The 26,813-nt window shown below is 45.3% G+C and overlaps 2 protein-coding genes and 1 long non-coding RNA gene across 6 annotated transcripts; 2 read left to right on the top strand and 1 right to left on the bottom strand.

Annotated features, from left to right (window-relative positions):
- Positions 1-591: 591 nt before the first annotated feature.
- On the bottom strand, positions 592-11,434 carry LOC120815631 (uncharacterized). Of its 2 annotated transcripts, none has more exons than XM_040170452.2 (10): positions 10,891-11,434; positions 9,067-10,283; positions 7,895-7,961; positions 6,619-6,771; positions 4,962-6,130; positions 2,966-3,113; positions 2,412-2,631; positions 1,897-2,009; positions 1,615-1,805; positions 592-1,206 (listed from the first exon to the last, which is right to left on the bottom strand). In XM_040170452.2, the coding sequence occupies exons 2-10, from the start codon at positions 10,247-10,249 to the stop codon at positions 1,013-1,015; spliced, it is 3,438 nt and encodes a 1,145-aa protein (XP_040026386.2). In that variant the 5' UTR covers positions 10,250-10,283; positions 10,891-11,434; the 3' UTR covers positions 592-1,012. The 2 variants fall into 2 exon arrangements, with proteins under 2 accessions (XP_040026386.2, XP_040026385.2); XM_040170451.2 differs by having other exon boundaries at positions 9,034-10,283.
- On the top strand, positions 1,003-4,131 carry LOC120815644 (uncharacterized). 2 transcript variants are annotated; one of them, XR_005711763.2, is made up of 4 exons: positions 1,003-1,159; positions 1,533-1,748; positions 2,181-2,327; positions 2,421-4,131. It is a non-coding gene; the product is annotated as an uncharacterized LOC120815644 (long non-coding RNA). The 2 variants fall into 2 exon arrangements; XR_005711764.2 differs by having other exon boundaries at positions 1,153-1,243.
- Positions 11,433-26,757, top strand: rc3h1b (ring finger and CCCH-type domains 1b). Of its 2 annotated transcripts, none has more exons than XM_078098644.1 (21): positions 11,433-11,703; positions 13,007-13,042; positions 13,146-13,416; positions 14,406-14,526; positions 15,596-15,835; positions 15,930-16,105; positions 16,389-16,589; positions 16,747-16,879; positions 17,236-17,354; positions 17,729-17,841; positions 17,929-18,174; positions 18,632-18,840; positions 18,937-19,346; positions 19,462-19,620; positions 19,741-19,896; positions 19,981-20,200; positions 20,275-20,368; positions 21,683-21,779; positions 22,039-22,233; positions 22,906-23,009; positions 23,108-26,757. In XM_078098644.1, exons 3-21 carry the CDS (start codon positions 13,186-13,188, stop codon positions 23,259-23,261), a joined length of 3,378 nt encoding a protein of 1,125 aa, XP_077954770.1. In that variant the 5' UTR covers positions 11,433-11,703; positions 13,007-13,042; positions 13,146-13,185; the 3' UTR covers positions 23,262-26,757. The 2 variants fall into 2 exon arrangements, with proteins under 2 accessions (XP_077954770.1, XP_077954771.1); XM_078098645.1 differs by having other exon boundaries at positions 11,568-11,703; positions 19,984-20,200.
- Positions 26,758-26,813: the final 56 nt, after the last annotated feature.

The following is a 26,813-nucleotide window of genomic DNA, read 5'->3' on the forward strand; positions in this document are numbered from 1 at the left end:
ATTATCAAACATGTGGGGGAAATCAACGGGCCTAATTGACTTAATTAACAATGATTAGGGGGTTTATCTATTAAATTAAGAAGACAGCTCACGTTTCTGTTTCATACGTTTGAAATATGCTCGTGCATCCAAGTGACTGAATTCAATGTGATACGATGAGTTTTTTGTGAATAATTCATGAGTTAATAAAACATTTTTATTTCAAAGAAAAACGAGTCAGTTTGCTGAAGCAGTGGGCGATACAGCACAGGTAAAATGCAGGAAGACATCCTGCACAGCCCCCAGGGAAATAGAATATGATCCATCGAGAAACAAAGAGAGAGGATTAATTGCTTTTATGTCTAAATGTAATTTGCGATCCGGTTCAGTCAATAAATAGCTCTTTAGTTTGCGGGTCTGCTGGGCCAACATTACATTTCTGGCACATCTTTGGATCAGTCAATCATCGGAAATAATCAATTAGATTAATGGGAACATTTAAAATGCAACAAAATATGTCAAAATAAATCAGAATTTAAAGGTGAGGCTGAGGCTGTATATGTAATGGTCTCAAAAACTTAAGTAAAATTAAATGCTGTAATCCCATTTCTCTTTATTTTTTTGCAAATGGTTTTAAGATTTGATTAAAATTCAGATACGTTTGGAATTAAAGGATGCAAATTCAACTAAATGTGACCAAAAAAACATGGCCAGAAACAAGTTGGGCAGAATTTGAAACAGTATTTCAAGTCTTTTATCAGTATCACAAAATATATTCTCTTAATTAGTACTACATTTGGTTATTTGATTGATTCTTCCTTGTAATCCAAATCCCTTGCTGTGTCATATTGTTTAATAAAAACAGGAAATCAACCTCTAACCCTGTAATCTCACGTAGCCCTTCTCAGATGTAAAACTGCTCTGAAACACACGGTGGCTATGCGCCAAACCATAGTCAGTACGGTTTGGCAGTCTACAATTATAATCCAGGGGCTGCTGGAGAAGTGGCTCCGTGCCAGGTCCGTCTCCTCGTTCAGCGCTGGCTGCGCCGGGCCGGAATGATCCGGAGAGAAGCGGTGCTTTCCCGGGTCATGAGCCGCGTCACGTGGTCCAGGCTGAGTCCGGCCACTGCCTCTCCGTTCACCTGCAGGATTTCATCGCCGACGCCGAGTAGACCGAGGTAAGGCCCTTCCCCACCGCCGTCGCCCACTTTCTCTACGTACACACCTTGGACGAAGACAGTAAGGCACGCGGGCACGTTCAGGTGAAGCAGTGGTTTGATTGTGGGGGAACAGAGGGGCAAGTATAGAATTTGAATAGAGGGAAGAAAAAAAAAGGTGGAAGTGGAAAAAGGAAATAGAGGATGCCTTTGTGTTTACTGAACCGGAGAAAATGTCTAAGCCTGTACACAATATCGTAATAAATAATATGAACCAGCTTTACTACTAGTAAAAGCATTGTCTTGGATGACGTTTGATTTTTGATTCAACATTAGGAGCTGATTAATATCTAAATTATAAATTGTATTCTATTTGTGGCTATTTTTCAATAAGGACCACCAAAGCAAGCTTGCGGTTGGCAAAGGAAATAAAGTAACTTCTGTGGCAGTACACCGAAAATGTTACATGGAGTCACCTGTGTCCGGTCGACCTTTGCCCCTTGAGATGACAAAACCAAAGGGACCATTCTGGGGTCTAACGAGCTCCAGGACGAGGGTCCCGTCAGGGAAAGCCTGGGTGACCCGACCCACTGGACGCGCAATTCTGGAGGTAAGAGCATCTTCGACACTGAGGGCCCCGTGAAGCTCCAGCTGAGGGCTATCAGGGCTGTAAATGTAGAGATTCACATCCATTAGAACACTATTTATAGTTTGTTTTTGTTATTCATCGGTCTGTTTCTTATTACTTTGCCACTTACCTCGGTGCCAGGCCGTACGGTATATGCACCTCTCCCAGTATCGTTGAACGCTCCGTTCTTCTCTCTAAACTCTGCACTGACGAGGCTTTGCGCAGTTGAGCCAGTGGCAGCACCTAGTGGCGGATAAATGGCACCGTCACGAATTGGGTTTTCTCACCCCCAGATTAGCTTTTGGAAGAGTAACTTTTTGCCACCTCTAAAGCTAAAAAGTGTGTATGTTGGGCAACTCACACACAAAATGCAAATACAGGCTGTGATTGGCCCTAACAGAAAGTTCTGCTTAGTCTATTCTAACAGCTGCCAAAAGGATGAACCACAGAAAGTGCAGGGAAACGTGGAAAACCTGGAATGCATCCCCCACCTATACAGGCTGAAAGGTCCGTGACACTGAAAAGTCGTGGTTGGGTCCACTGTTAAAAGTTTAAAGACAGGTAAACAAGACACGTTTCTCCTGCATTGATTTTGACGTGGTGTCAGTCCTCAGTCCTGAAGAGAAGCTTTCTCCCCTCGCTCACCGTGTTGAGGGTTTGCAGCGAGGGCGTCCTCTGCATGCGGATGATGGGCTGCGGTCTGCGCGTGGGGCTCGGGGAGGCGGAGCTGACCCGCGGGGCGGTGGGTAAACTGAGGTGCTCCATGCTGCTGGAGCGGCCTCCTTTCACCAGTCGGCCAACACTGTTGAGACCGATGGAGGAAAAGAAGCGACGCAGGAAGAGCTTTGGCCGCCCATCCAGCTTCCTGTGAGAGGTAAGTTATACATTGTTTGTCTTTTGTTTATAGTTATGGAGACTCAAATATTATATAACAACATCCACAACTCAACCAACTATCAACAAGCATGGGAAAAAGCTTTTTTTTATGATTGGTTGTTACATGTAAAGCTATTTCTTTCCAGAAGAGGGCGGTGTTGTCTTGACGTTCACACAACGGTTTTATAACGACACCCTGTGGTAGGTCAGTTTTAATCTTCTAACTGCCACCAATCTGGCACCCTGAAGCTGTTTTGGGAACAGCGTGAAGGGGGGAAGGATTTAATGTCTAAGCTACAACAAGCGTGTGCATCTTGGCTTACCTGGACCCGTCGGAGTTTTCCTCCCATATGGCCTCAGCTCTGAGATGTTCTGCTCTCAGCAGCTCGGCCCGGAGGTCCTCAGCCCGGGACACGGCGATGCCGCGTAGAGCAGGACGACAATCAGGACCAGAACCGGGTTCAGCGTGACCTGACAGAAAAGCACATACGGGGTGGAAATCAAAACTACTTCTAAAATAGACATATTACTGTACTCTTTTCTGGTCTGTTTGTTGTTTTTTTTGGTCAATTATGCCACATTTTAAATGAGAATTCAATAAAGACATTTTTGTCTTTGTTAGGGATTTAAGCCAGAAGTGCACCCCTAGTGGTGGAATTTATAGTACGTGTAATAATGTTTAGTGTTAGAATTGTAGTTTGTGATGTTAGATATTAGTTATTACATTAACATGTTAGATGAAGTGAATGCAATTTGAATCAAACACAGTTTATAGTCATTTAAATCATATAAACACTGTACACATTAACATTCTGTCACAATGAGATGTTAAAACCTGGGGACGGATCCTAATTGCCGTCCTTTATGGATTTCTCCCAATTTCATCCCCAAAGAGGGTTTTTTGGGAGTTTTTTCTCCTGTCAGGTAGTAAATTAACAACTTAATGTAAGGCAGCCGACTGGGGCAAATGTCTTGAGAATTTGACCACATGAACTGTCTTAGATCTTATGATGAAGTGTGATGAATGGTGGTCAATTAAGGATGTGTTGTAATGAAGGTGTACTAGTTATAAGATGAAGACTTAAACTATGCGTGCTTTGTTATATTCACTCATTGAGGCATAAAGCCAAATGTATCTACATTGAGTGCATTGGAATGTGAGGGACAGATAGGACAGAGAGGTTTCAGGTTACAGCTGCAGCTTCACACCTCGATGTGAAGGGGACAGTCCAGGAGGGGACACTTTGAAGGAGAAGCCAGTGACATTCAAATGCACCCAAGAAGACACACCTCAAGAGTTTTCAAAGGACCAAAGCGGGGAAAGGACTGTTAGAATTTTCCTGCAGCCGCTTTGATAAGTCACTTTAGACTTGCTCAGAGAATTCTCTATTTCGCGAAATATTTTACTCTTCGCTTTGTATTTGACTTTGTAATTGTATTCCGTATAACGTTGTTTAGTTATTAAATACTTTTAGATTTTTGAATTTAAGCAAGCTGACTCTTTTGATTCATCGTTTCCGGCCGGGACGAGAACAAAGGAGTGAGGCCCCGAGGGCTTTCCGAACCCTAACATCTTCTATTCTATTATGTTTTGTTATGTTCCGTTACTTTCCATACTGTTTCTTTTCTATTCTATTCTATGATTGTGTTCTATTGATTTTTTCTGTTCTGCAGATTTTGGTTTGTAATTCCTGTACATTCTCATTCTCAGGGCGACAAACGCTGATGCTGTAAAATTATTCCGGGAGTGCGATGACTTGGATTAGAGGAGCAGTATATGACGATTAGAGCATTAATGAAGCAGAAAACAACCATTATTTATGTAAATATATGGCCGGCTGTGCATGCTTCACAGCAGTTACACCTGGCATGCTGCAGAAGGGTTTGTTGTCAGCGCATTGGCGCTAGCACCGTTAGCTACGAGTTTGGGTTCATGTTTTACCAAGTCCGTGGTTTTGCAGTCTCAACTCAAAAGAGTCTATTCCCAGCAATGACCACGTGTTTGGGTTTGTGATATCCAAATATCCAAAGTAATCAAGTACATTACATCATGAAAATTACATATACCATATGTACAGTATGTTCATTGGGAATTACAATACAAATACATGATATGTCTGATAAGTCTATTTTGTGTGACCATTAATCCTATTTTCACACTGCACATTTTGATAATAATTCATTTAAAGCAGGGCCATTTACTTTACAAATAGTAAACCCTCCCGTAAGACAGAACGGTATCATTCTACTTGCAATATAAATGGCAGAGACACTGAACCCTCTACCAGACCCTGCTAATCCCTGCTAATGACCACTCACCTGCTCCATCTGGTGTGGCATCCCAGAGTTCAGCAGCTTGTAGGTCGGCGGTGAGCCGGGCTGGGGAGTACCTCAGGGTGGAGGGCCGGATGCAGGGAACTGGGATGCTTGTTGCAAGGCCCCCTTGGGTGGAAGCCACTGCACCCTCCCTTCTTGCCTCTGGAGAGTCCAGGAGGCCAGAATGCTGGGACCCTCCCTCGCCTCCCTGACTGGAGGCGGTCTGGAACTGAACCGTGGGCTGAGCTGCAGCAGCGCGATTCCTTGAACTTGACTTCAGGGCGGACTTTATAGGCAGCGATGGGGGAGGGCATTCTCTCAATCCATCGGAGGCCTCCAGCAAATGAGGATCCAGGGCCACGGGGCTATCCGGGGCAAAGGAAACCGCTCTGCTCAAGTTGACCCGGTTCCTTGGATTCGAGTTACGCCGCTGAGCCCAAGACGGGCCGTAAGGGCCGTGGTCAGACTCCATCCGACTTTCTCCCTTCCTGCTCCTCCTCCTGAGCTTCCCAAACCCGGATGCTTTCCATCCCGTGTGGCTCTCCTTGCTTTCTCCCAGCACATACGCCCCTGCAAACGTGACAGTCAGAGGAGCTTTGGGACGAGTGCTTGCCTCTGGCTTGTTATGGGGCACAGAGGGATTAGCCGCTTTTTCCCGAGGGTCCTCAGACTGCTGTGGCTCGGTGTTCTTTGGCTTTGACGGTGATGAGACTGGCTGAGGCTCCTTGACCACAGAGCCACACGCCTCACATTTCTTCACCAGCACTATTATCTCTTTAATCACTGTGGTGGGCTCACCACTGACACCCACGCCATCTTTCTTCTGCGAAGGGGGCATGGCGACACTTTGACTGCTTCTGCTCCTGTCTGAACCGCTACTGCTGGAATCCGTATTACTTTCTTTGCTTTTGGACTTGGGCGTCGCAGACCTGCTACGTTGTCTCAGTCTGTCCAAGTATCGAGACTCTGCTTCTTTCTCCGATTCGTCCTCAAAGCGCACCCGTGTGGGTGAACAGCCGTACCTCCTAGATCGAACACCTTGGTCACCCTGAGGGGGGTCTTGGTTTGGGATAAGAAGGGGGCCAGATACAGTTTGAGCTGCAAGATCTTCTTTGGCTGGAACAGCTTTCTGCACACGCGTCGGAATTGGGGAATCAATTTGCGGCTTCTTTCTGCAGAATGACACAGAAGTGCGTATAAGGAAAGCTACATTTCTGTTGAACTCATTTTTAAGGTGATATCTTATGAAAGTAAAGCAAAACTGGAGGGTGAGCCATCTCACACCAGCTTCCTGGGTAGATAACATTCTCTAAAATTAGAGTTCTTTGGTTAATAATTAAAAGCAATGGCACAGTACATTGGAATTAGGGATCAATTACATCTAGTGGCTACAAATAGTGTCAAATTCAGGAGCCATTGTAAATGCTCCGAATTCTCCTACAGATCCCTACAGATACAGATGTCAGCTCTGTGTTTTGAAAACACAAAAGTTCCAACGCATTACTCATTTTCAGTTAGCACACACCAGCCAAATTTTTCTTTTTAAAGACACACACACACAAACAGCACAAACACAACGGGGCATTCAGAGTCTACAACAGGCTACTTGTGAAGACGGCACAGAGTTCACAGTCCACGTAAGTAGATGTAGCCAACTCACACGGTGGACCTCTGATCAGAATGCGAGCGTCTGCCGGGCCGATCGCCTTTCGTGTGATTGGAGCGAGCCTTCAGTCTCGCTCTCTCCAGGAGAAGCTTGGCCTGCTCATGTCTGGAGCTCAGAGGATGCTCGTCACTGATTACAAGAAGAGACCTGGCGATAAGACGAAAGATGCTAATTTGAAAATGAATGAATCGTTTGGAGGGATGTAAGTCAGCGAGGGAGAGGATGGAGTAAACAAGGTTAAAGTTGTTTTTGTGTGTGTTGTGACACATCAGGTGACATCATATTCCCTGCGGATTGACCTAATGTAGAGTTAGTGAATCAAGCTGCATCCTCCTATAAGCTGTTTTACGTAACATCAGATGGCCCTGGCGGTTGGCATCAGAGAGAAACGTCATCCTTCCATCTACCCTCATGGCCCGCAGATAAGCTGCTGTGCATCGGGCTTCATCTGTACTTGTCTTTATCCGCTGGCCCAGTGACAAAGATAGCATTGATACAGCAGCCATGTGGATTAGCCTCGTAACGGACTGAGTATGATTCATTCTTTCCTGGTGTCGGGAGGAGAACATATTGGGTTTTAATAGATCCAACACAGGATAAATAGCAGTCGGTTTGGTCGGTTTCAGCTGTTTCATTATGCGGTTAATAAGATTAATGACCAGAACGCACGCTATAAAATTAAATTGCGGTTTATTGCTTGGTTACAAAAATGCGTTCACTGTAAGTATCTATTTATTATAGTTCCCTTTTTTTTATATCTCTTGAAATAAAATGATGGAAGAAGCGGTACAAGTGTGCGGTTCTCGCTGTCAGACACGCTGACACAACTCAACCGGAAGCTGAATAGCGGTGTGGAATATCAATGAACCCCTTTTGAGGGAAGGAGGGATTGTGGCAAAAGGGTTTGTTGTGTATGAATATCAAATATTTTTTTACAGCTGCTTCGAAAAGATTTGGAAACACTTTAAAGTGGGACAGCTTTTTTCTGTCTCAACTACAGTGTTTTAAGACTTCACCTCTTTTTTTAAATATCAAAGTTTACAAATATCAGCTTCATTTTAAAGTGTATTTTCAAATGTCAGCTTCATCACTACACTCTATTTGTTGTACTTTTTTATTTAAAAAATTAATTTCAATCTAGGAAAGACACAGATCCCTATTTCCCTCAAGTGACGTAAGATTGTAATTTATGAAAGAAGATACAAAGATTGCAAAAAAGTTGTATATCTGCACCCCACGGCGAGCACATAAACAAGTTGGCCTTGCTCACCTCAAATAGGGTTCGAGTTCCTGAGCGAGGGTGGCTGATTCTGAGCTGTCCAAAACCCCACGAGCACCTGAGACGAGCAGAGGACGGAGAGGAAAATATCACAGAATAAAAGTGTCCACAAGTTTAATTCCCACAGAGAATAGATCTCCTGTCTTGGTTTCCCTGTTGGACAGGCGTATCATTCATGGGGTTCCCCTCTTATTAAGTGTATTATGTTGTGCTTGCTTGGGAAAAATACTACTAAAATGAGGTCTTTGTATAGTTGTATCATTTTTGTAAACCTGCAGTAGATTCGATGACGGTATCCCTGACTGATCCTTAACGTCAGTAAAAAAATCACAGGTTATGCAACCACAGAAAGACGGATAAAGGCAGATGTCGGAGGGACAACAAGGAGGGGGGGACCCTCGTCATCGCATATTCACAGATATGAATTGCATTGAGTGTTTTAGTGTCGACAAACTCCTGCACACTCATTACAAATACATGGTATCACAAATAAAGCGTATAAGAAAATACATAATCTGTCATCTTACACGACTACAAAGGCATTCGTTAGCACACAGACAGATACACAAAAGCAGGGACACTTCCCCCCCACTGCTCTGACTGCTAATAATAGCAACGAACTCATGCACATCTGCACATCTAACATCTGTCCAATCCGCCTGGTTACATGCTGTGTTTCTATGCAACATTATCGGCAGAAAGACAAATGCTTGTGTCACGAATTGAACGGCTGTGAAAGGTGGAAAGTCCTCGAACCAGATGAACTGTTGACAATGTTTTTAAAAAGCTTCAGAATGCAAATGCGATTTCTGAAACACCAAGCTGAATTTTCTCTCTCCACTCGTAGTAGGAAGAAACGGGCCGTCTGACAATCTACAAACTACGGTGCACAAAGAAGTCAAGAAACTACGAATGAGTGGCTTGTTTAAACCAACACACCGGGATTCCTGTTTTTAATTGCATTCTTTACTTCTCATAACAGCAGACTATAATGTCTGAATTCAGAGGCCTTACAAGTCTATGTGATACCATCCTGTCATCAACAAGCTAAAAAATGAGTTGGTTTCTCCCTCCCTTTTCTTTTTATTTGTCAGCTTGAACCAATTGGCTATTTTCCTCCACAGACGTACCTTTACAATCGCCTCTGTAAGTCGTGTCCTCACCATATTCGGCACATTCCCCTCCGCTCTGCTCGCTCTCCTCCGTGCAGTTCGGGGATCTTTCCCTCAACTTCACATAAGCTCTCCGCTTCACCCTCAGCATCTCATCAGCAGAGAGGAGCCCGCTAGGTGAAGACATGCTCTCCGAGCTGTCAGAGCTGCACAGTCCTTTGGCCACGTCCCCGGCGTTTAACTCCTTCTGCTCGCAGCGGTCCAGGTAGCACTCCACGCTGTCAGAGTCTCCGAACTCGTCCTCCACCACGCTTGCGGCATCGCTCCGGCTGCCCGTTTCGGCCGCTTTAGAACACCTCCGGGGCCCAGACGGTGCTTCGGCCTCCGCGCGGTCCTTCAATGGTAGAGCGGAGGGCGTCTTGTTGGGGCTCACGCCATTCAGGAGCAACGTCTCCGGACGCACGACTCTCCAGAAGCCCTTGGGCGGTGCCCAGTGTCTGGTTGACGTTGAAGAAGAGACGGAAGCGGTTGTGGGTGCAGAGGTGGTGGCCGGAGATGACGAGAGCACGGGCAGAGGAGGAGGAGGGAGAGGAAGAAGAGTAGCCGCAGGAGGAGATGCGTCGTCCTTACTGCTGCTTGAGTTGTCAGACAGAAGACTCTCGAGGCTGGTGCCCTCCCCGAGCCCGCAAGGCCGGCCTGTCAGAAGGCCGACCTGGTCCTCGTTCCTCTCCGACCTCTCGTCTTCGGTTTCCTCTAACTCCTGGAGGAGCCGCTCTCCTCGGGCTCCAGCTGGAGGGCTGTGGATCTCGAAACTGACCTGTACTTTTACCTCCTCCTCTTCATCGCTGCTGCTCAAGTTCTTCGCTACTCCTGACCGCCAGGAGGAGGATGTCAAAAAGACCTGACCCTTTCCTCTGGGCCTCTGTCGGAGGAGGACTTCGGTTGAAATCTTCCCGGCTGAACTGCTCCCTATGGCATCTGCATCCAACCTCTCTCTTTCCTTCTCTCGCTCCTTGCCTCGGGTCCTTCGCGGCGTGAGGGACTTCACCTTGTTTTGCAGGGCGTGAACAGCGGAACACGGAGGAGGAAGGGGAAGTCGGGTGCTCAAAGAAGGAGCTGTGAACACCGGCTCCGGGACGGGACCAGTGATGAGTCCCCAGTTGATGGGAATCCCAGTGGGTACAGGGGAACAGGATTTTAGTTGGATGTTATCAGCTACCTTTTCTTCCTCCATTGGCCGGTCAGTCACAGAAAAGTCCAGATAGATCCTGTTGATAATTGAAAAAAAAGAGAGACCGTTTTGTTGTATGTGCACGAAACCATACGTCTGTTCTACATCTCTGTCACCGGCCACTTTCTTATCTGTGTGGTGAGGAGATATGTCATGTGGATTTGGCCACGTTGACTTATCCACTGATTACTTTGCAGTGCACGGGATAATCCTTTAGATTGAGAATAAGCAACTGCTGCCTGCAACTGAGCCCCGTGCACAACATTATGAAGGTTTGTTGACAGGCGAAATCAACATAAGAAAAATGGGTACTCGTTATTCAAACCTTAGAAATTTCCTTAAAGATTCTGTGTCATACCACATAAATAACTCCCGCTCAATCCAACCAATATTACATTATTGACAAAGTAAGCTTTAGTGGGGGAAAGCAACACATTCCCTGAGGCCATGTGAAGTTATATAACCATGACACACAAGGGATCTCGTCCCGGGATATTACCTAAAGATCGTGTCCGTTAAAACAATAGTTCCAGCGTTGAAAGTTACCATAGATTCTGGTGCAAAAACCATAAACCATCGAACACAAGCGAGAAGACAAAACAACTTTAATCTCCGGATAGAATAAAAAAGAGGAACCCAAATACCATCTCTCAATGTTTCTGCAGATCCTGGCGATGCGCTCCCGCTCACTGTCTACATGCTCCTGGTCCAGGCGGTTCCAGGCGAGCCAGCAGCCTCTCACTCATGATTGGTGCTGTAATCCCTCCAGAAATCAGTAGGATTAAACAAAAATGGAATAAAATGCGTGCTTTAAATGTAGTCCTTTCCTCGCAAACCCGCTGGAGGGGGGGGGGGGGGGGGGGGGGGGGCTCTATGTTGCGTAAGTGCAGTGCACTGACACCGACTCCCTTTACACAGTAATAAGCCACCGCAAAAATACCAAAACAGAATTAAAGCGTCGTCATGGGCCTCAGCCCAAAGGAGATAAATGGATGTCTTGTCATCGCTTTAATATTTTGACGGTCCATACAAAAATATAAAGGCTGATGTTTTGTGTGGCGTCATTAATGATGCATCTCTCAAAGAACCGACGGCTCGTCCCGGATCCCTCCATCCGTCCGTCTCACCGGCGCGTGCACGCGCACGCGCTCGTGCACAGACCGCCTAATTGGGACAGCGTCCTGCTTGCCAGTCACCACAATCCCCAGATGTGATAAAGATTCGCAGGCCAACTCTGCTGTATTTAATGTAGCGGCTGCGCTTGCGGCCTGCTGTCAGCAGAGGGCGCCATCAGCGGAGATACACCCAAGCTAGCCGTAACCGGCTAGCGAGGCTGTTGTCGAGTTGACACCCTCCCCAAACCTCGGCAGCAGCTAAGCTGCACAGTCGACATGGCAAGAAAATATCGCAACAATTTCCTAAAGAAAGATGAAAATCTTCCAAGTCTTTTGGAATGAGTGAGTAGCATTGATGTTCGTTACCCGTTTCTCCCGGAGGAATGTGTAGGTAGAAGCTGCATGTTGGGTTTTAGTCACATTTATGACGCATAGCTGTGGTTGAGCGTTGGGTGTTGCTAACACGACTGGTAGCTAGCTAAAGAGCTAACTGCTACTCGAGGGAGGAGTGCGGTTTGTTCACCCGCCTGTTAGCCTGTGCTCAGTCGAGAACAGAGGATGGTATTTGTGTCAGCCATAGCTGCTTCTCAAAATGTAATTAAAACCCAACCCTAGTGCATTCGGGATCTCCATTACATACGGGTGTCCGGCGAAATTAAATACACGGTGAATACGGTTGTGTTGCTGGGTAATTTCGGTTGCTGGCGTTACATAATCTCGCTGTTGCAATTCAAATGGCTTCTCTTTCCAGTGCCACTGTTCCCTTGCTATCGTTTCCTTGACCAAAACGCGACATGGCAGCTGATGTTAATCATCTATCGATAGATTGTGCAACGTTAATGGATTCATAACCAACGCTACTTTCTGAATAAATACCACCACGAACAACCAATCATATATTCAATATAAATTTGTTTTAATGTCTACATTTTAAGGACGACGTTTGCCAGCTAGCCGACCCAGCAAACTAGCCACCCATAGCGTAGCCCGCTAGCAGTGAGCTAATGCTAGCGTTCCCTACAATTAGCTCGCTACCGTGCTGCCTCATTTCAGAGCAAACACTCATTTGTGTGCGATCAAACGTAAAAATGGTAACGGTCACTGCAGCGTGGTCGTTGTCTGAAACCAGATCTTGTAGCGCACGGTTTCCAAACTCGATTAGCAAACATTAGCCTCGGGACTTGGTTGTTAGCCTCTTCGGGACCCTTTGTCCATAGTCATAGTGGTTACCAGCTCCTCTGAGTAGGCCACACAGCCGTTGTTTTGATCCTTCTGCGTCGCTTGTTTCATCGGGTTTTCAAAAAATAAGGACCGTGTCACCTCGTTTGTTTTTGTTCATGTTTGTAAAACGACTAAGCATCGCTGACCGTTGCGAAATCAAAGCAAAACGGGCATTTATTTGTTGAACGTTGTAATGTATGGGAGGTCCACCGATGGTCCTAACGTTACTTTGTCATCCCACTGCCTTCGATGCATTTTGTAATTGGGGATTCGCGTATTCATAGTACACAACCGTGTTTTGTTAATGCACATTGATACTTTTGCAACAAAAAATTATCATAATCCTAATTGGGAAAATTATGAAACGTTTTAATTCTTAAACGTTTGCACAATTGTAATCATCTTCTATCTTTCTGTTTTACAGTATTCATCATGAGATGTGATCCAAAATCCACAATGTGTGAGGACATTTAAGAACAATTGAGTTCGGAAGACAAATTCTTGATTCCAGTGGAATCTTCCATATATATATAATTATTAGATTTTTTTTCTCTGTGTTAAAGCTTACATACAATTACACACTCGTCCGATCATCATATAACCATGCCAGTGCAAGCACCACAATGGACAGAGTTCCTGCTGTGCCCGATCTGCACACAGACATTTGAAGAGACTGTTCGCCGGCCCATCAGCTTGGGCTGTGGACACACTGTCTGCAAGATGTGCCTCAACAAGTTGCACCGCAAGGCCTGTCCTTTTGACCAGACGGCCATCAGCACAGACATCGAGCAGCTACCTGTCAACACGGCCCTGTTGCAGCTTGTGGGAGGCCAGGTAAGAATCACGCATGTGTTGGTACGTTTGTTTTCGGCAATTCATTACCGAACATCTCGCGTTGACTAGATGAACAAGGAGCCTGTGTGGCTGCTGGTTTGGGATGAAGGATATCTGCTCACGGATGCGTTTGACTAATGCAACAGTTAAAAATAATAATAATCCTATTGTGACTGTGATGTTTTCTTTAATTGCTTCTAAAGGATTATATTTGTTTTTTACTCATAGACTATTGCATGCTGCACACAGCTTGGAGATTCCCTTTGAGTCGCGCTTTAGTCATGAGCAATGACTTTAATACTGTTGGTTCACTGAGCGCTGGAATAATAAGGGAAGATACGTTTCTCGAAAGCGGCGTTTGATCAGATGGGCGAGGCACAGTGTTTTGAATTTGGCCACGTTTCCAGATATAAACTGTATAAGAAAGGATCATGTCAGTGCATCAACTATGAGTGTGTTGTGGGTATGATATAGTCATGACTGGGATGTCCTGTCTCTTACCCGAGGGCCTTGTGTATCTGTGCTGCTCTGGATGTGCATGTCCCATCAAAAGAATATGCACTGATAAAAGTGGAAGTTATTATAATGGTTGTGTTCCTTCTTCACTCATGAAAATGACCTAATTCATAACAATGCCTCAGAGCTGCAGGTTGCTTTGGTCAGTATCAAAAGGTTTATTTAGACTTGATTACATTAGTTTGATACAAACTAAGCGTGTCACATAATTAGTTAAATTATTGTTAAAATGTGAAATATCCATTTTCCGGTTACATACCAAGAGGTGATTTGATTATAGATTCACAATGTTTGATGTATTGGCTAAAACTGCTAAATACGTCTGACAATTTCAGAATAATTGTGTGTGTTCCTCTACACACACACCACTGTTGAGATAGTCTGCTAAACATTTCTAAAACACAGTTGTACTAAAAAGCGTCAACCGTGGCAATGGGTTCTTTTAATTGTGTCCCTTCGGTGTCCCGTTGAAGGTTCCTAAGGCTCAACCAGTTGCCTTGATTACCAGTCCAGAGGACTCGCAGCATTATGAGGAGGCCAGGCAGTGTGTGGAGGAGCTGGCCCTCTACCTCAAACCCCTCAGCAACACCCGAGGTACAGAAAAAGCACTTGCTTGTTACTTTTAGTTTCTTTCTATTATGATCTGTTGACACTCTCGTGTTGCCTTTCATTGAGACTGTAGGTTGATATCCTGTCCCCAATATTCTTGGTTGTGTGTTTTTTTTTTTTTTTTTGAACGTGGCGTTGAACCCTACTCAAAAAAAGTGCAGGAAGTTGTTTTTGTCAGTTTCATTAAAGCAACTATAAAAGGCTAGAAAAAAAGTAATCTGTAATTTCAATAAAATCATTAACATTTTTCAGACAAGGTCATGTGATCGACTACTGATCTTGATCTTGTCTGAAAATCAGAATGAAAGAATATTTTCGTAGGCATCATTAACGTCACATCACAGATATAACACGCAATTAAAACGTTTGACTTTATCAACTTACATTTTGCCAGTTTTCTTTTAATCATCCAAACTATTTTTAAAACCAATAGTACAGAGATATCTCCCCAGGCTGCAGAGGTGATAATAATTGTGTTGGGGAGCCAGTTTGGACAAAATGTCATTGGATTGGATAACCCTAACCCTTTTATAATAATTGGCCTAATGTTAATGATTGAAAATGTTTGACCTTACAAAAGCATGTAACAAAATATGTTTCTAATTAAAATGGGCCCTTCTTAAATTCCATTTCACAGTGTAACTCAGGTAAAAAACAATCGGTGAGCACATATATGGCGTCTAGAGTCAGTTACACGCGTAGATCTTTCATGCAATCACATTTAGACAGCAGTTAGCTTATCAGATATACTGGAGATGTTATTGCGAGGGAGGAATCGTAAAATGGAAAGTTACTGCAGTAAACTTGTTCGATGTAGAGGTGCAACCGTGTCATTAAAATGATCAGAAAGGTAATCTGAAGGCTTTGTAAAACAAAAATGAAACCACATAACCTGCATTACGGTAATAATTATTACTGCAGCACTGTTTTAGTAGGTGGGTATTTGAAGATGGCCGTACCTGATACACTGGCCAATGAGGGTTTATGATATCAGAGTTCATATTCCCCCGGTTTACTACCTGTTCACTACCTGTCCTGTCCAATCGCTCACCAGGTGTGGGCCTGAGCAGCACGGCCCAGAGCATGCTAAGTCGACCCATGCAGAGGAAACTGGTGACACTGGTCCACTGCCAGCTGGTGGAAGAGGAGGGCCGCGTCCGAGCCATGAGGGCCGCCCGCTCTCTGGGCGAGCGAACCGTCACTGAACTCATCTTACAGCACCAGAATCCACAGCAGCTCTCCTCCAACCTGTGGGCCGCTGTGCGCGCACGGGGATGCCAGTTTCTAGGCCCAGGTAACAAGCTCGTATCCGCTTTTTGAGAGGAAGCTAATATCCTATGTAAGTGTCGGCAAACCCCCCCTTTACTCCTGTATTTTCCCTCTCCTAGCCATGCAGGAGGAAGCTCTGAAGTTGGTTCTTCTCGCTCTGGAGGATGGCTCCGCGCTGTCCAGGAAGGTGTTGGTTCTGTTTGTGGTTCAGAGGCTTGAGCCGCGCTTCCCACAGGCCTCGAAGACCAGCATTGGCCATGTGGTGCAGCTGCTCTACAGAGCCTCCTGCTTCAAGGTACGACACTGACAGAGAAGCAGAAGAATACTGTTGCTGCTACATCTAAAAAATGTATTATCGTAAAATACAGTGTAGATATTAATTTGCCCAAATTGATCTTTAATGATCAGCAATTCGTATCAAAGGCAAAACAACCTTACTATGGAACTACTGCATTTGTTCCTCTTTGTGCTGATCCATGACTCCGATCAGTCATACGATCTGTAACGTCTACGATCAGTGGGATAAATCCATCCCAAAGTCCTAAGCCCTCTTTTCTTCTTCCATTGTGTCTCCTTAGGTGACCAAACGGGATGAAGATTCGTCCCTGATGCAGCTGAAAGAGGAATTCCGCACCTACGAGGCTCTGCGGCGCGAGCATGACTCTCAGATAGTTCAGATAGCCATGGAGGGTGGACTGCGCATCGCACCCGACCAGTGGTCCTCTCTGTTATATGGAGATCAATCTCACAAGTCACATATGCAGTCTATCATAGATAAGGTATGTGAGAAGTAAATGTGCGTGTGATTTGTATTGTTTCCATAAAGGCACATTTCAAAGATTATTTATGCTTTAAATGATGCAGTTTTTTTTTGCCACAGCACGTTTCTGCAACACAAAACCAATTCTCTTTTTTCGGTTCTGCTTTCGAACATAGCTGCAGACTCCGGCGTCTTTTGCTCAGAGTGTCCAGGAGCTGACGATTGCGTTGCAGAGGACCGGAGACCCAGCCAACCTAAACCGGCTGCGGCCCCACCTGGAGCTGCTGGCCAACATTGATCCCAGTCCTGGTAAGAAACTAGTCATTTAATTTCACCAGCTTACCAACTTTCATTTTACGCTGCGCTGCAGCTGTAAGCCACAGGGGACGACTCGCCAGCTCCAGTAGTTTGCATGAACAGCGCCATAAGGCGGAACCGCGAGGAAGTCGCACACCCGACCAATACCCATACACATGTTGTGAAACCCAAGTCGTAATGTGTTTGGTCACAAACTGTTTAACTGATGCTCAGACTTATTTTTGTTGCATTTATTAAATCTATTCGGGGGGGGATTCCCCACAAAACACTACGGTATTTATGTCATGAGTCAAACAATTACCTGCAGTTAATGAGATCTAAACGTTTCCCGTGTTCCGTTTCCCCAGACGCTCCTCCTCCCACGTGGGAGCAGCTGGAGAAGGGGCTGGTAGCAGTGAAAACAGTGGTGCACGGGCTGGTGGACTTCATCCAAAACCACAGCAAGAAAGGAGCCGACCCTCAACAGGTGGGTCTATCCATCAAAACGGGAAACGAGCAGGTTCCCGTCCCCCGTATATATAGATTAGTTCACACAGGCTATATTCAAAGGCGATCATTATCATTAGAACATCAAACGTGAAGAGTGTTGTTCATCAAATGTAAAAAAATACACCTGACAATCCTTACAATCACCTGTGTAGTTTTCTTTTTGTTTTGTTCTTTGATTTCATTGAATCAAACATTCATTTTGAAATTGATTTAACCTGTTTCAATTTGAAATACCACCACTATTGTGGTAGTGTTCAGTTCCGTTTGTCGTTCTGCCCGACAACATACTTGATGACACAAAGGCCGCGCACGCCGTCTTATCTTTTCATAACACTTGACTTCTCCTCTCAGCCTCCTCAGCACAGCAAGTACAAGACGTACATGTGTCGGGACATGAAGCAGAAGGGAGGCTGTCCTCGTGGAGCCAGCTGCACGTTTGCGCATTCTCAGGAAGAACTGGAGAAGTGAGTCTGATGAGTATCACCATTTAGCACTTCAGTCAGGATTGAACCGTTTTCACCGGCGTGTCTCATCCATTTCACCTTCTTCAGGTATCGTAAAATGAATAAGCGCTTGGCAGCCCGCCTCCCCGGCTCTGGGGGTCTCATGTCGGATGATGGTCTTCCTCTTGACGTCGGAGTGACCCGCAAGCCCTCGCCGCTCACCAACGGTAGCGGCGGGTCCTCCTTGCCCCAGCTTATTGCCCGCGGCACTGACACGATCCCGTATGAACTGTTGCGTAAGCCCATGAAGATGGATGGAGGGAGTCCCAGCGCGCCGGGATCCCCACCCGATGGGTGAGTGTTCTCTCTGTATGAGTGCAGAACACCGCCTGGTGGCTTTGTGAAATGAGATACTTCCTGAAGTTGATTTGCATAGATATTTTAGATATTGCTGTTGAAAGCATTCCCGTAAACCAACTAAAATTTGAATACTTAAAAATAGATATGGTGTTCATCCAAATAAAAATATGTAAAACATACACGTGCCACACTATTTTGTTTGTAAGTGGCGGCATCTCTTAACTGTGATTACCGGTATCTGTAATATGTAAGACGGAAATAGGAATGTCCATTTTTAAGTGATCAATCCTCCATATATTTGTGGATGTATAAGCAGTTGATGTGTTAATTCAGTTTTCTTCAATAGAGAGGGTTCATATTATTGGATGTATACAATAATCTCTAGTTTACTCGGTAAGTTGTTAACTGACACGTATTTGACTCGATGACTCCCGAACACGTGTCCTCGTAGGATGGACTCTGTGCTGCCCAAGCCTGGTATGCCACCTCATGCCATGGCCCATTCCAGGATGCCAGTGGACCACCTCTCTGGGGTGAAGCACATGCCCGTGGTAGCCAGAGGTTCCCCCGTCTACCCTCAGGCACCGCACCCTGAGATGTGCTATGACTCTCGCCCGCCCCCTTCTGCTTCTCAGTATGACCCCCCCCAGTACCCCACAGGTAGGGGCCAACGCAATGATGCACAATCGGCGTCTTCTCTGTGTGCGACTGACAACATCTTTTAATATTAATAATGGTCCACTTTGTATTTCTCAGGCTACCCTTACCAACAGCCACCCCAGTACGTCCCCCGGGACTACATGCGCAACCCGCCCCCACCCAGCGAGTCAGGACCCCCTTACCAGGACCCCTATCCTGGGTATGGCCCTCCAGAGCGCTCGTACCAGGGGCCTCACTCTGGGCCGCCTTTCTCTTACCCTCACCCTTCACACCATGACCGAGGTCGCCACGGGAACTACAATGGCCCGCCGCCTCCCCCGCAGGCGTACCCGTCACAGAGGGAAGGACTGGTCCGGATGAGTCCCGCTCCTCTTGACATGCCCCCGCCGTCAGTTGGACAGGCGAACTCCCTTTACCACCAGGAGCCCAGTTCACGTGATCGATACCCTCCAGATGGCTACTATACGCAGGGGGCCCAGCCTCCACCTATGAGGGGTTATGTCAGGGTGAGTTTGTCTGGATCGCTCTTCTTCTGGTTGCCCATTACACTTTGCGGTGCCAGCCTAGTTTTAAAATACAAGTAGTTATGTAGCAATCTTTGTGTGTGTGTTTGTGTCTTAGGGGCCGTCGTATAGTGGTTCACAGCCCAGCCTCGACTACCTGCACCGACGCCGGCAGGAGCTGTTATCACAGCTGGAGGAAAGGAAGGTCATATCTCCTCCACCATTCGCTGCCTCGCCCACTCTCCCTCACACCTTTCCCAGCGACTATCCTCCAGAGGTCAGCATACGCCTCCGCGACTGGTTCGGGGGATACACAAGCGTTTTATGATTTCATACATTGAAAGATTCAAGAACCGTATCAGTGACAGGACGCTCTCGGTGTGTTCTGTGTCTCCAGTATGGCGAGGAGAACCCAAAAACCATGGTTAAGTGCAGAGAGCCCGACTACGCAGGGCAGTACTCTCCCTGGTCTTGTGAGACCATTGGCTCCTACATTGGTACAAAGGATGCCAAACCCAAAGATGTTATGGGACCTGGTAGCATGGACATGATGGTGAGTTCAGATGGATGACTCGTTAGAGATCAGTATTCGGGGTGGGGAAATGATGCATTATGGATCTTGATACACGTGTCTTAGCAGAATGCAGAGGCTAAGAGTCTGAGGGAACAATCACTGGAGGCTCCTCGGAGGGGCACAGATGTGAAGGACGATGACCCCATCATCCCATTTGGCCCCCAGCCCACCGTGTCCCGCTTCGGTGCCATCTCCCGGACGTCCAAGACAGGCTACCAGACCACAGGCCCCGGGCAGGCAATGGCCTCCCCTCCTCAGAACCAGAGCTCTAAACATATGTCTGGTAAGAAACCAACATATTAATATATAGGCCTTTTGCAGGAACAGTGGTGCTAAGATTTTCCACCTCTCCTACAGCTGAGTACGCATATGGAAGCCATGGAGGATGGGGTGGAGCCTCGTACCCCTCACACCAGACCGCCTCGTCCGCTCAGGGACACTTCAGTGAGCGGTGAGGCCTGTGCTGGATTTCCTGTCACCTCTTTGTTATTCATATGATGATAATGACACTTGATTGTAAAGCAGTTAGCTGTAAATGTCTTTCTTTACTTCCCTGTCTTAGGAAATGAGACAGGGGAAAAAGTTAATGTTATTAATAGGGATGCACCGATCCACATTTTTTCACTTCCGATCCCGATACCTAAATTTGGATATCGGCCGATACAGATAATATTCCCATACCAGAGCTGTGTTTGAAAAACAGGAAATCCTGTTAACAGAAAAAAATCTGAAAAGAGATTTGAAACTAAGGGTTTCAGATTGATTGTCATGTCAATATTTATTTAATTTCATGAATGTCAAATGTCAAAGACTTATTTTTAATAAGTCTTAAAATGTGTGACACAAAAAAGTGCACACACACATACACTTGACACACAGTCTCACTCACTCGTTCACAAAAATAACAGCACAAATCAAGTAAACTGACTCTTGTATCATGAACAACATGTCAAATATCTGAAGAAAAGTGCAATAAAATAACTGTAAACATCTTACACACTTGACACACAGTCTCACTCACTCACTCATTCACACACGCAATCACACTTTCTCTCACTCACTCACTCACTCACTCACTCACACACAATAAGTTTTAAAACAGTGTGCATCAGAACAGCACTTAAGATGACCTGGAATAAACTAAACACCAGAGTCTAACTATTCTTTAAAAGAAAACAAAAATGGGATGTCTCAAAGTTGACTCTGAGGAAGTGATGTAGTGTTCAACAAATCTTACATCGGCAGGTTCTTGTTGAGGAATATGAGCATTTCTGCTCTCTGCAGTTAGACGATGCCTTTTTTCATCCACGGTATTGGCTGCCGTGCTGAACAATCTAGCCTCAGTGCTATCCTGCTAGTCTGCTAGCCGGCTGCAAACTGTGGAATGGATTCCTGAACGGAGGCGCGGCTCAATGAGACAGTTATGAGACACGCTCAGGAAATCCATTCCGCAGTTTGCAGCCAGCTAGCAGACTAGCAGGCGGGGATCACTTTTGGAGTCATTTCAGCAGACAACGTTAAAGCGCAGACATGGCTCATTGATATCGGAAATCTCCAAAGGTTGTATCGGAAAATCCGATACCCAAATTTCTCTGGTATCGGGTCCCGATACCGATACTGGATCGGCCCCATCCCTAGTTATTAACTATTTTTAAATATTCTTGCCTTATGTTTGGATGTTTTTTGTTTTTGTTTTTTTTAAGCACTTTGAATTGCGTTGTTGTTGAAATGTGCTGTACAAATAAAATGTCCTTGCCTGTCACAGTATGCCTATGGCAGCTCCAGACCGAGAGCAGTTAAAGATTGAGCTGCAGCAGGTCAACCAGCAGATCAACCAACAGACGCAGATGCGAAGCATGGAGGTGTGTATGCTCTCTCACCACCAATTACTGCACCCTTTTGAAATGTTTAGATAAGTCTCAAACTGTTTTAAATTGCTGAGAGCATTACTTCATATTTTCTGTATATATCCCTGTTATAACATAATCATCACCTGTAAGCAGTTGGCCATCCATGTCCCTACCCCTTAAACAGTCATCACTGTATTTGGGTTCCTCCTGCCAGAAATCCCCAAATTGCACACACTCGTCGTCCTATTCACTTCCTGTTTTTCTTTCCCAGGCTGCCAGTAACTCCTTGCTGCTGCAGAGGGAGGGCAGCGCGATGGCAGGCCAGGCTGTGCAGGCCGGCCAGGCAGCCGCTCAACAGCAGGCCAAGTGGCCAGCAGTGGGAGCCAACAGCACCACAGTCTCCAGCGAACAGCTGAGCCTGGAGCTCCACCAGGTGGAGAGAGAGATCGGCAAAAGGATGGCTTTGGTAAGGGGGGGGGGGCACCTGTTAACTAGTAACAAGGGGTGAGACTTGTCGACTTTACACCATTTTTTTTTACCGCCAACAAACTTACACTAACCGGTGTATCTAGGCCGTGGCTGAAGTCTTAAGGCCGGCGCATGCTTCTGCGTTTGCGTCGTTGCGCCGACGCACTCGTTTCAATTCATGGGTCTGCGTGTGTTGCAGAGCAATTCACCTCCAGAACAACTGGCGGAGTGACGTGTTTTTGTTAAAGACGACCTAGAGAGTCACGTCTATTTATTTATTTGTTTGTTTATTTATCATAGACTTTATTGCCCCGTGCATCGCCACTGCTGCTTTTCATCGCGGACACATTTGTCCCGTATTTTCCTCCACAACTTTGTGCACCTCTCGACCGGCGTTTGCGGCGATCTCCCTCCGTGAATCCAACCCGCTTCTACAACCCGCCAATGACGGCTTGTATAAGCGCTCATATTTACGCATTTCTTCCGACAAACGTTCTTCAATCTGATCCGTTCTCTCGTAAACATTCTTCGTTTTAATAAAGGGGGTCTTGCGTCTGCGTCGCTCTGAAAACGCAGAAGCATAAACTAGGCTTTAGACGATCAACATTCTGTTATATGTGATTGGGTGTCTTTCTAGCAACTAAGCATGTTTTGTCCGTGTCAAAATCAGGAAAACCAAGTCCCCCATGATGTTCAGCAGTATAAGATTAAACCTGCAGAGAATGGACAACCAGAGCATAAAACTCAGCTAGAAGAGATCTCCCTGGCTCTTGGGTGGGTAAACACGTACTCCACTGTAAAACCGTTCATATTCCTGTGCTCCTTCAGTATCCACAGTTCACACTGGTTTCTTTTCTCCGTCTTCAATTCAGCGAGGTGTCGAACGGATCCAACAGTCTCCAAGAAAGTGCAGTGGGCGGGTCCATGCTGTCACTGACCAATAAGACGTCTGCTATGGGCTTGTGCTCTGATTCCGGCGCCACTGGTTCAGAAATGCAGAAGAATGGCGTCCATTCCTGCTCATAGGCGCAGTACACACTCGCACACACACAACCACACATGCACACACTCAAGATGCTCAATTGAAAAGCATGCACAGGCACCCATTCTATTTAGAAGATGAGCAGTATCTGCCGTGATATGAATTTTCTTTCTTTTTTGTTCTGTGAATGAGCTTTTTTTTAATGACTTTCCTTGCCTGGAAACCAGAGCATATGATAACATTTCTCGTGTGTGCATTTTTCTTTCGTCTATTTTTTTTTTTTTTACCGGAGTTAAACATAAACAAAGCTCATCATAGATAAATCAGGAAGAGAAAATGGTGGTGATGTTGACAGTGGTATTGTAATTTCATTCAAAAAAAGGTTAGGCCTATTCCATTCTTAATAAACAGTCATGTATTTAATCGATCCTCCCCAGGTAGGATTTGTGTTCAGCTGAAGCAGCAAACCGTGCAGAGGAGCAGGTCCCACACACTCGGAAGAGAATTATCTGGCGATCTGTGAAGGTATTGTAGGAATTGGCGGAAACGCGTCACTTGGTACTCAACCCCAGAATCGTAAAAAAAAAAAAAAAAAAGTTTAAAAAAAGTTGTGTTTGCTCGGATGGAGACGATCTGAGGAGGGAAAAGCAGAACAATATTCCACCAGTATTCAGCTGAAACGAAGAAGCGCTGTGGTACAGAAATCACTTTTTGCGGCACACGCGCGTCTTCGCCTGCCACCAGAAGTATGATTTTTATGAATGCGTTTTATGAACACATCATGTATGTTTCATACTTGAAAGCAGTATATTCTATATTTAATTGAGGCATTCTGTTTTAAAGAGTGCAGCGAGTCTTTTTGATAATGAGCTTTCCACTTTTTTTCTATATAAGGGAACCTGCTATGTGCTTCTCTCGGCTGCGGTGTGACCCTGATGTGGTTTGGTTTGTGACGGCTCTCCGCTGCATTCAGTCCTTGCTGATTACGCTGCGGGACCCTTCACAGCGTGCCCCAAATGACTTCTTTTGGGGGGCGACTGGAGAGACCACCTCTCTGCATCGGGAGTCGGTCGGATCAGTGTCTTTATGAATTGGGCAAATTGAGCAGTTCCCTCCTCAGAGCATCTCGTCGAGCCACACCAAAGGCCTCCCCATTGGGATTATCTTGTCGTTTGTTCTCCTAACTTCTATGAAGTTGCCTTCCCTTGTGTTCTTTCGTTCGGTTCGCTTTTAATTTTTTCATGCTTTGCTTTGTTACGATTCGTGGGGGGGGGGCGTGGCTTAATGCCGTCCGTTGTGAAATAGTTGAACTCCAAGCAAAACCTAAACTCGCCGTTTGCACTCCTGGTAGCGGTCGTAGCGTTTTAGGCTACGCAATACATAAAAAAAAAACCTGTTTACAGTCAACGATACTGATAACCAAACGTGCTCCAGCATCGCATTGAGTACATTTAAGCATTTCTATCGGCGAGTATTACAATATCATATCTACCTTCTCCCACCTGGGTCATCATCACCACCATCACCACTATTATTGCTCTGTATCCACCATGCAGATTGTTTACTGCTGATGCTCGCGTGTCGAGCTCTTTGCCTTCTGTAAACAACGAGCGTGATTGGCTCCGGCCCCACAGCCGGGTAGAGAAGACTCTGGGTCGAGTTGTTTTGGGTTGAACTTTGACCCCTGCTTTTGGTCCTCGGGGGAAAAAAAAACGTGACAAATCCCTCACGAGTGAGTTGAAAACCCGATGTCGTGTGTCCCTGGCGTGGGCCGTTTGATAGGAATCTCTTCCAATATGTCAGCGCCATGATGCTAGATGTTTTTGTTTTGTTATTTTTTATTTTCCTCCCCCACTTCAATCATCTGGCTGCTCCTTGCTACATTTATTGTTTAGGTACACAGCTCACTTATACATATGAGTATGTATACATACATTAATATACTAAAGCACTATTAATGTGCCACCTCTTATTTTACTCGCTCAGCATTTATATTAAATGATCTCTATTTAGAATCAGCAAAATGTTTTTGTTTCGTCGTTTGATTTGTTTTCTGTCCATTGGTTGCCAACACAGACTTTATCCTTTCCCAGACGAAGGACTTCTGTGCGCGTTCACTTAATCTTTTGTGTTCAAACAAAGATGTTCTCTATAGACTATGCTTCCGAAGAAGACGACAAAATTCTGTAACTTTGGAACATTTGTGGAGAAGTTTTGTGTGTGCTAAGTTGTATTGTAGAAAATGTACCCGACGTTTTGGTTTTTTCTCCCACAAGGTGTGCTGTACTGGGTAATAGTTTTGAGGTATTAGAAAAGTGTTGGGGGTCCCCCCCCCCCCACGCATGTCCCTTAGAGGATATTCAGGAAGTCTCTGAGGAGAGGTTGGCCTTAAATCCTCTTTGCAATGTCCCTTTACCTTGTCGGCTTTCGGAGCACGAGGTCATTTCTAAAATAGTAAAACACACTGAATTGGACTCTAGTAGAGGCCCCCTCACTTTTTGAAAATTTGAATGCAGAACAGCGACATGCAAATAATGAAAATCTCAAGATTTGACTGACAGCAAAATTTACTCTTTTTCTTTTAAGGAAATGTTGATCTAGTTCGGTTTGTAGTCCTTTTCTCTTTTGTTTTTTTTTGTTCTGTTCCTGCAATAGTTGAGTGAATTTACTGACCCTGCAAGTCTTACAGTCTTTAATGCATCATCTGACCTGATGTGTAGTCAGCAGCTAAGAGAATCTGAGTGACATTCACACAATAGCTTTGTTCCCCTTACACACATATCTACGAGAAATTGTCCCACCAGCTTTAATTCTGCTGTTGAAATGCCGCAAACTGACAACAGGTTGGTGTCGATTGATTATGACGTTCCTCCACCTCTCGAAGTACAAGTCAACCAAAACGAATGAGGCTGAACCACCTTTAGCTGAGGAGGAGCCACCGCCGTGACTGGTGGGCTGGTTTACTGGAGAGTAAACGGCAAAGATGTTCATTGCAATCTCCTGTGTGTTTTTGTATCTGAGTGGAACTGCTGCCCCCCCCTCCTCATTTACAGAACAAGTTAAGCCCTCCACCCCCCCCCCCCCCCCCCCTCTTGACCACTGAACTCTGTTACTGCTGTTTGAGGCTCACATTTTATTCCCTGACTTTCTGGGGAAATTCGCAAATGGCTATTTTATATGATTACTCCCTTGTAAAATATCTCTTAAATTAAGGTACAGGTTTGATTTCAGCAAGAAAAACGTTTTTATATGTATATTATACTCCATTAAGGAATGTCTAGAAATATCTTCCTCCAATGTGGATGTAGCCATTATTACGCCATTTTATGACTTTGTAAGAGAATTCACTGTGTGAAAATTGGTTTGCATTTTTGTATAATACAATCTGCTTTTTTTTTCGTTTGATACGAGAGGGAGGTCAAACAGGAAGTTTGAAGAGAGAAAAAAAAAATGAACCTGTGAAATTGAGAAAACAAAGTAACTTATGTACAACAGTGATTCTACGCTGAGGGGAAATGATTAAATGATATTGCTAACTGATTGTTTGTCATGGTTTTTTGGGGGGCATTTATTTTTTTACTGTGACCCAACATTTA

This window comes from Gasterosteus aculeatus, chromosome 3, assembly GCF_964276395.1.
Source record: "Gasterosteus aculeatus chromosome 3, fGasAcu3.hap1.1, whole genome shotgun sequence".
NCBI lineage: Eukaryota > Metazoa > Chordata > Actinopteri > Perciformes > Gasterosteidae > Gasterosteus > Gasterosteus aculeatus.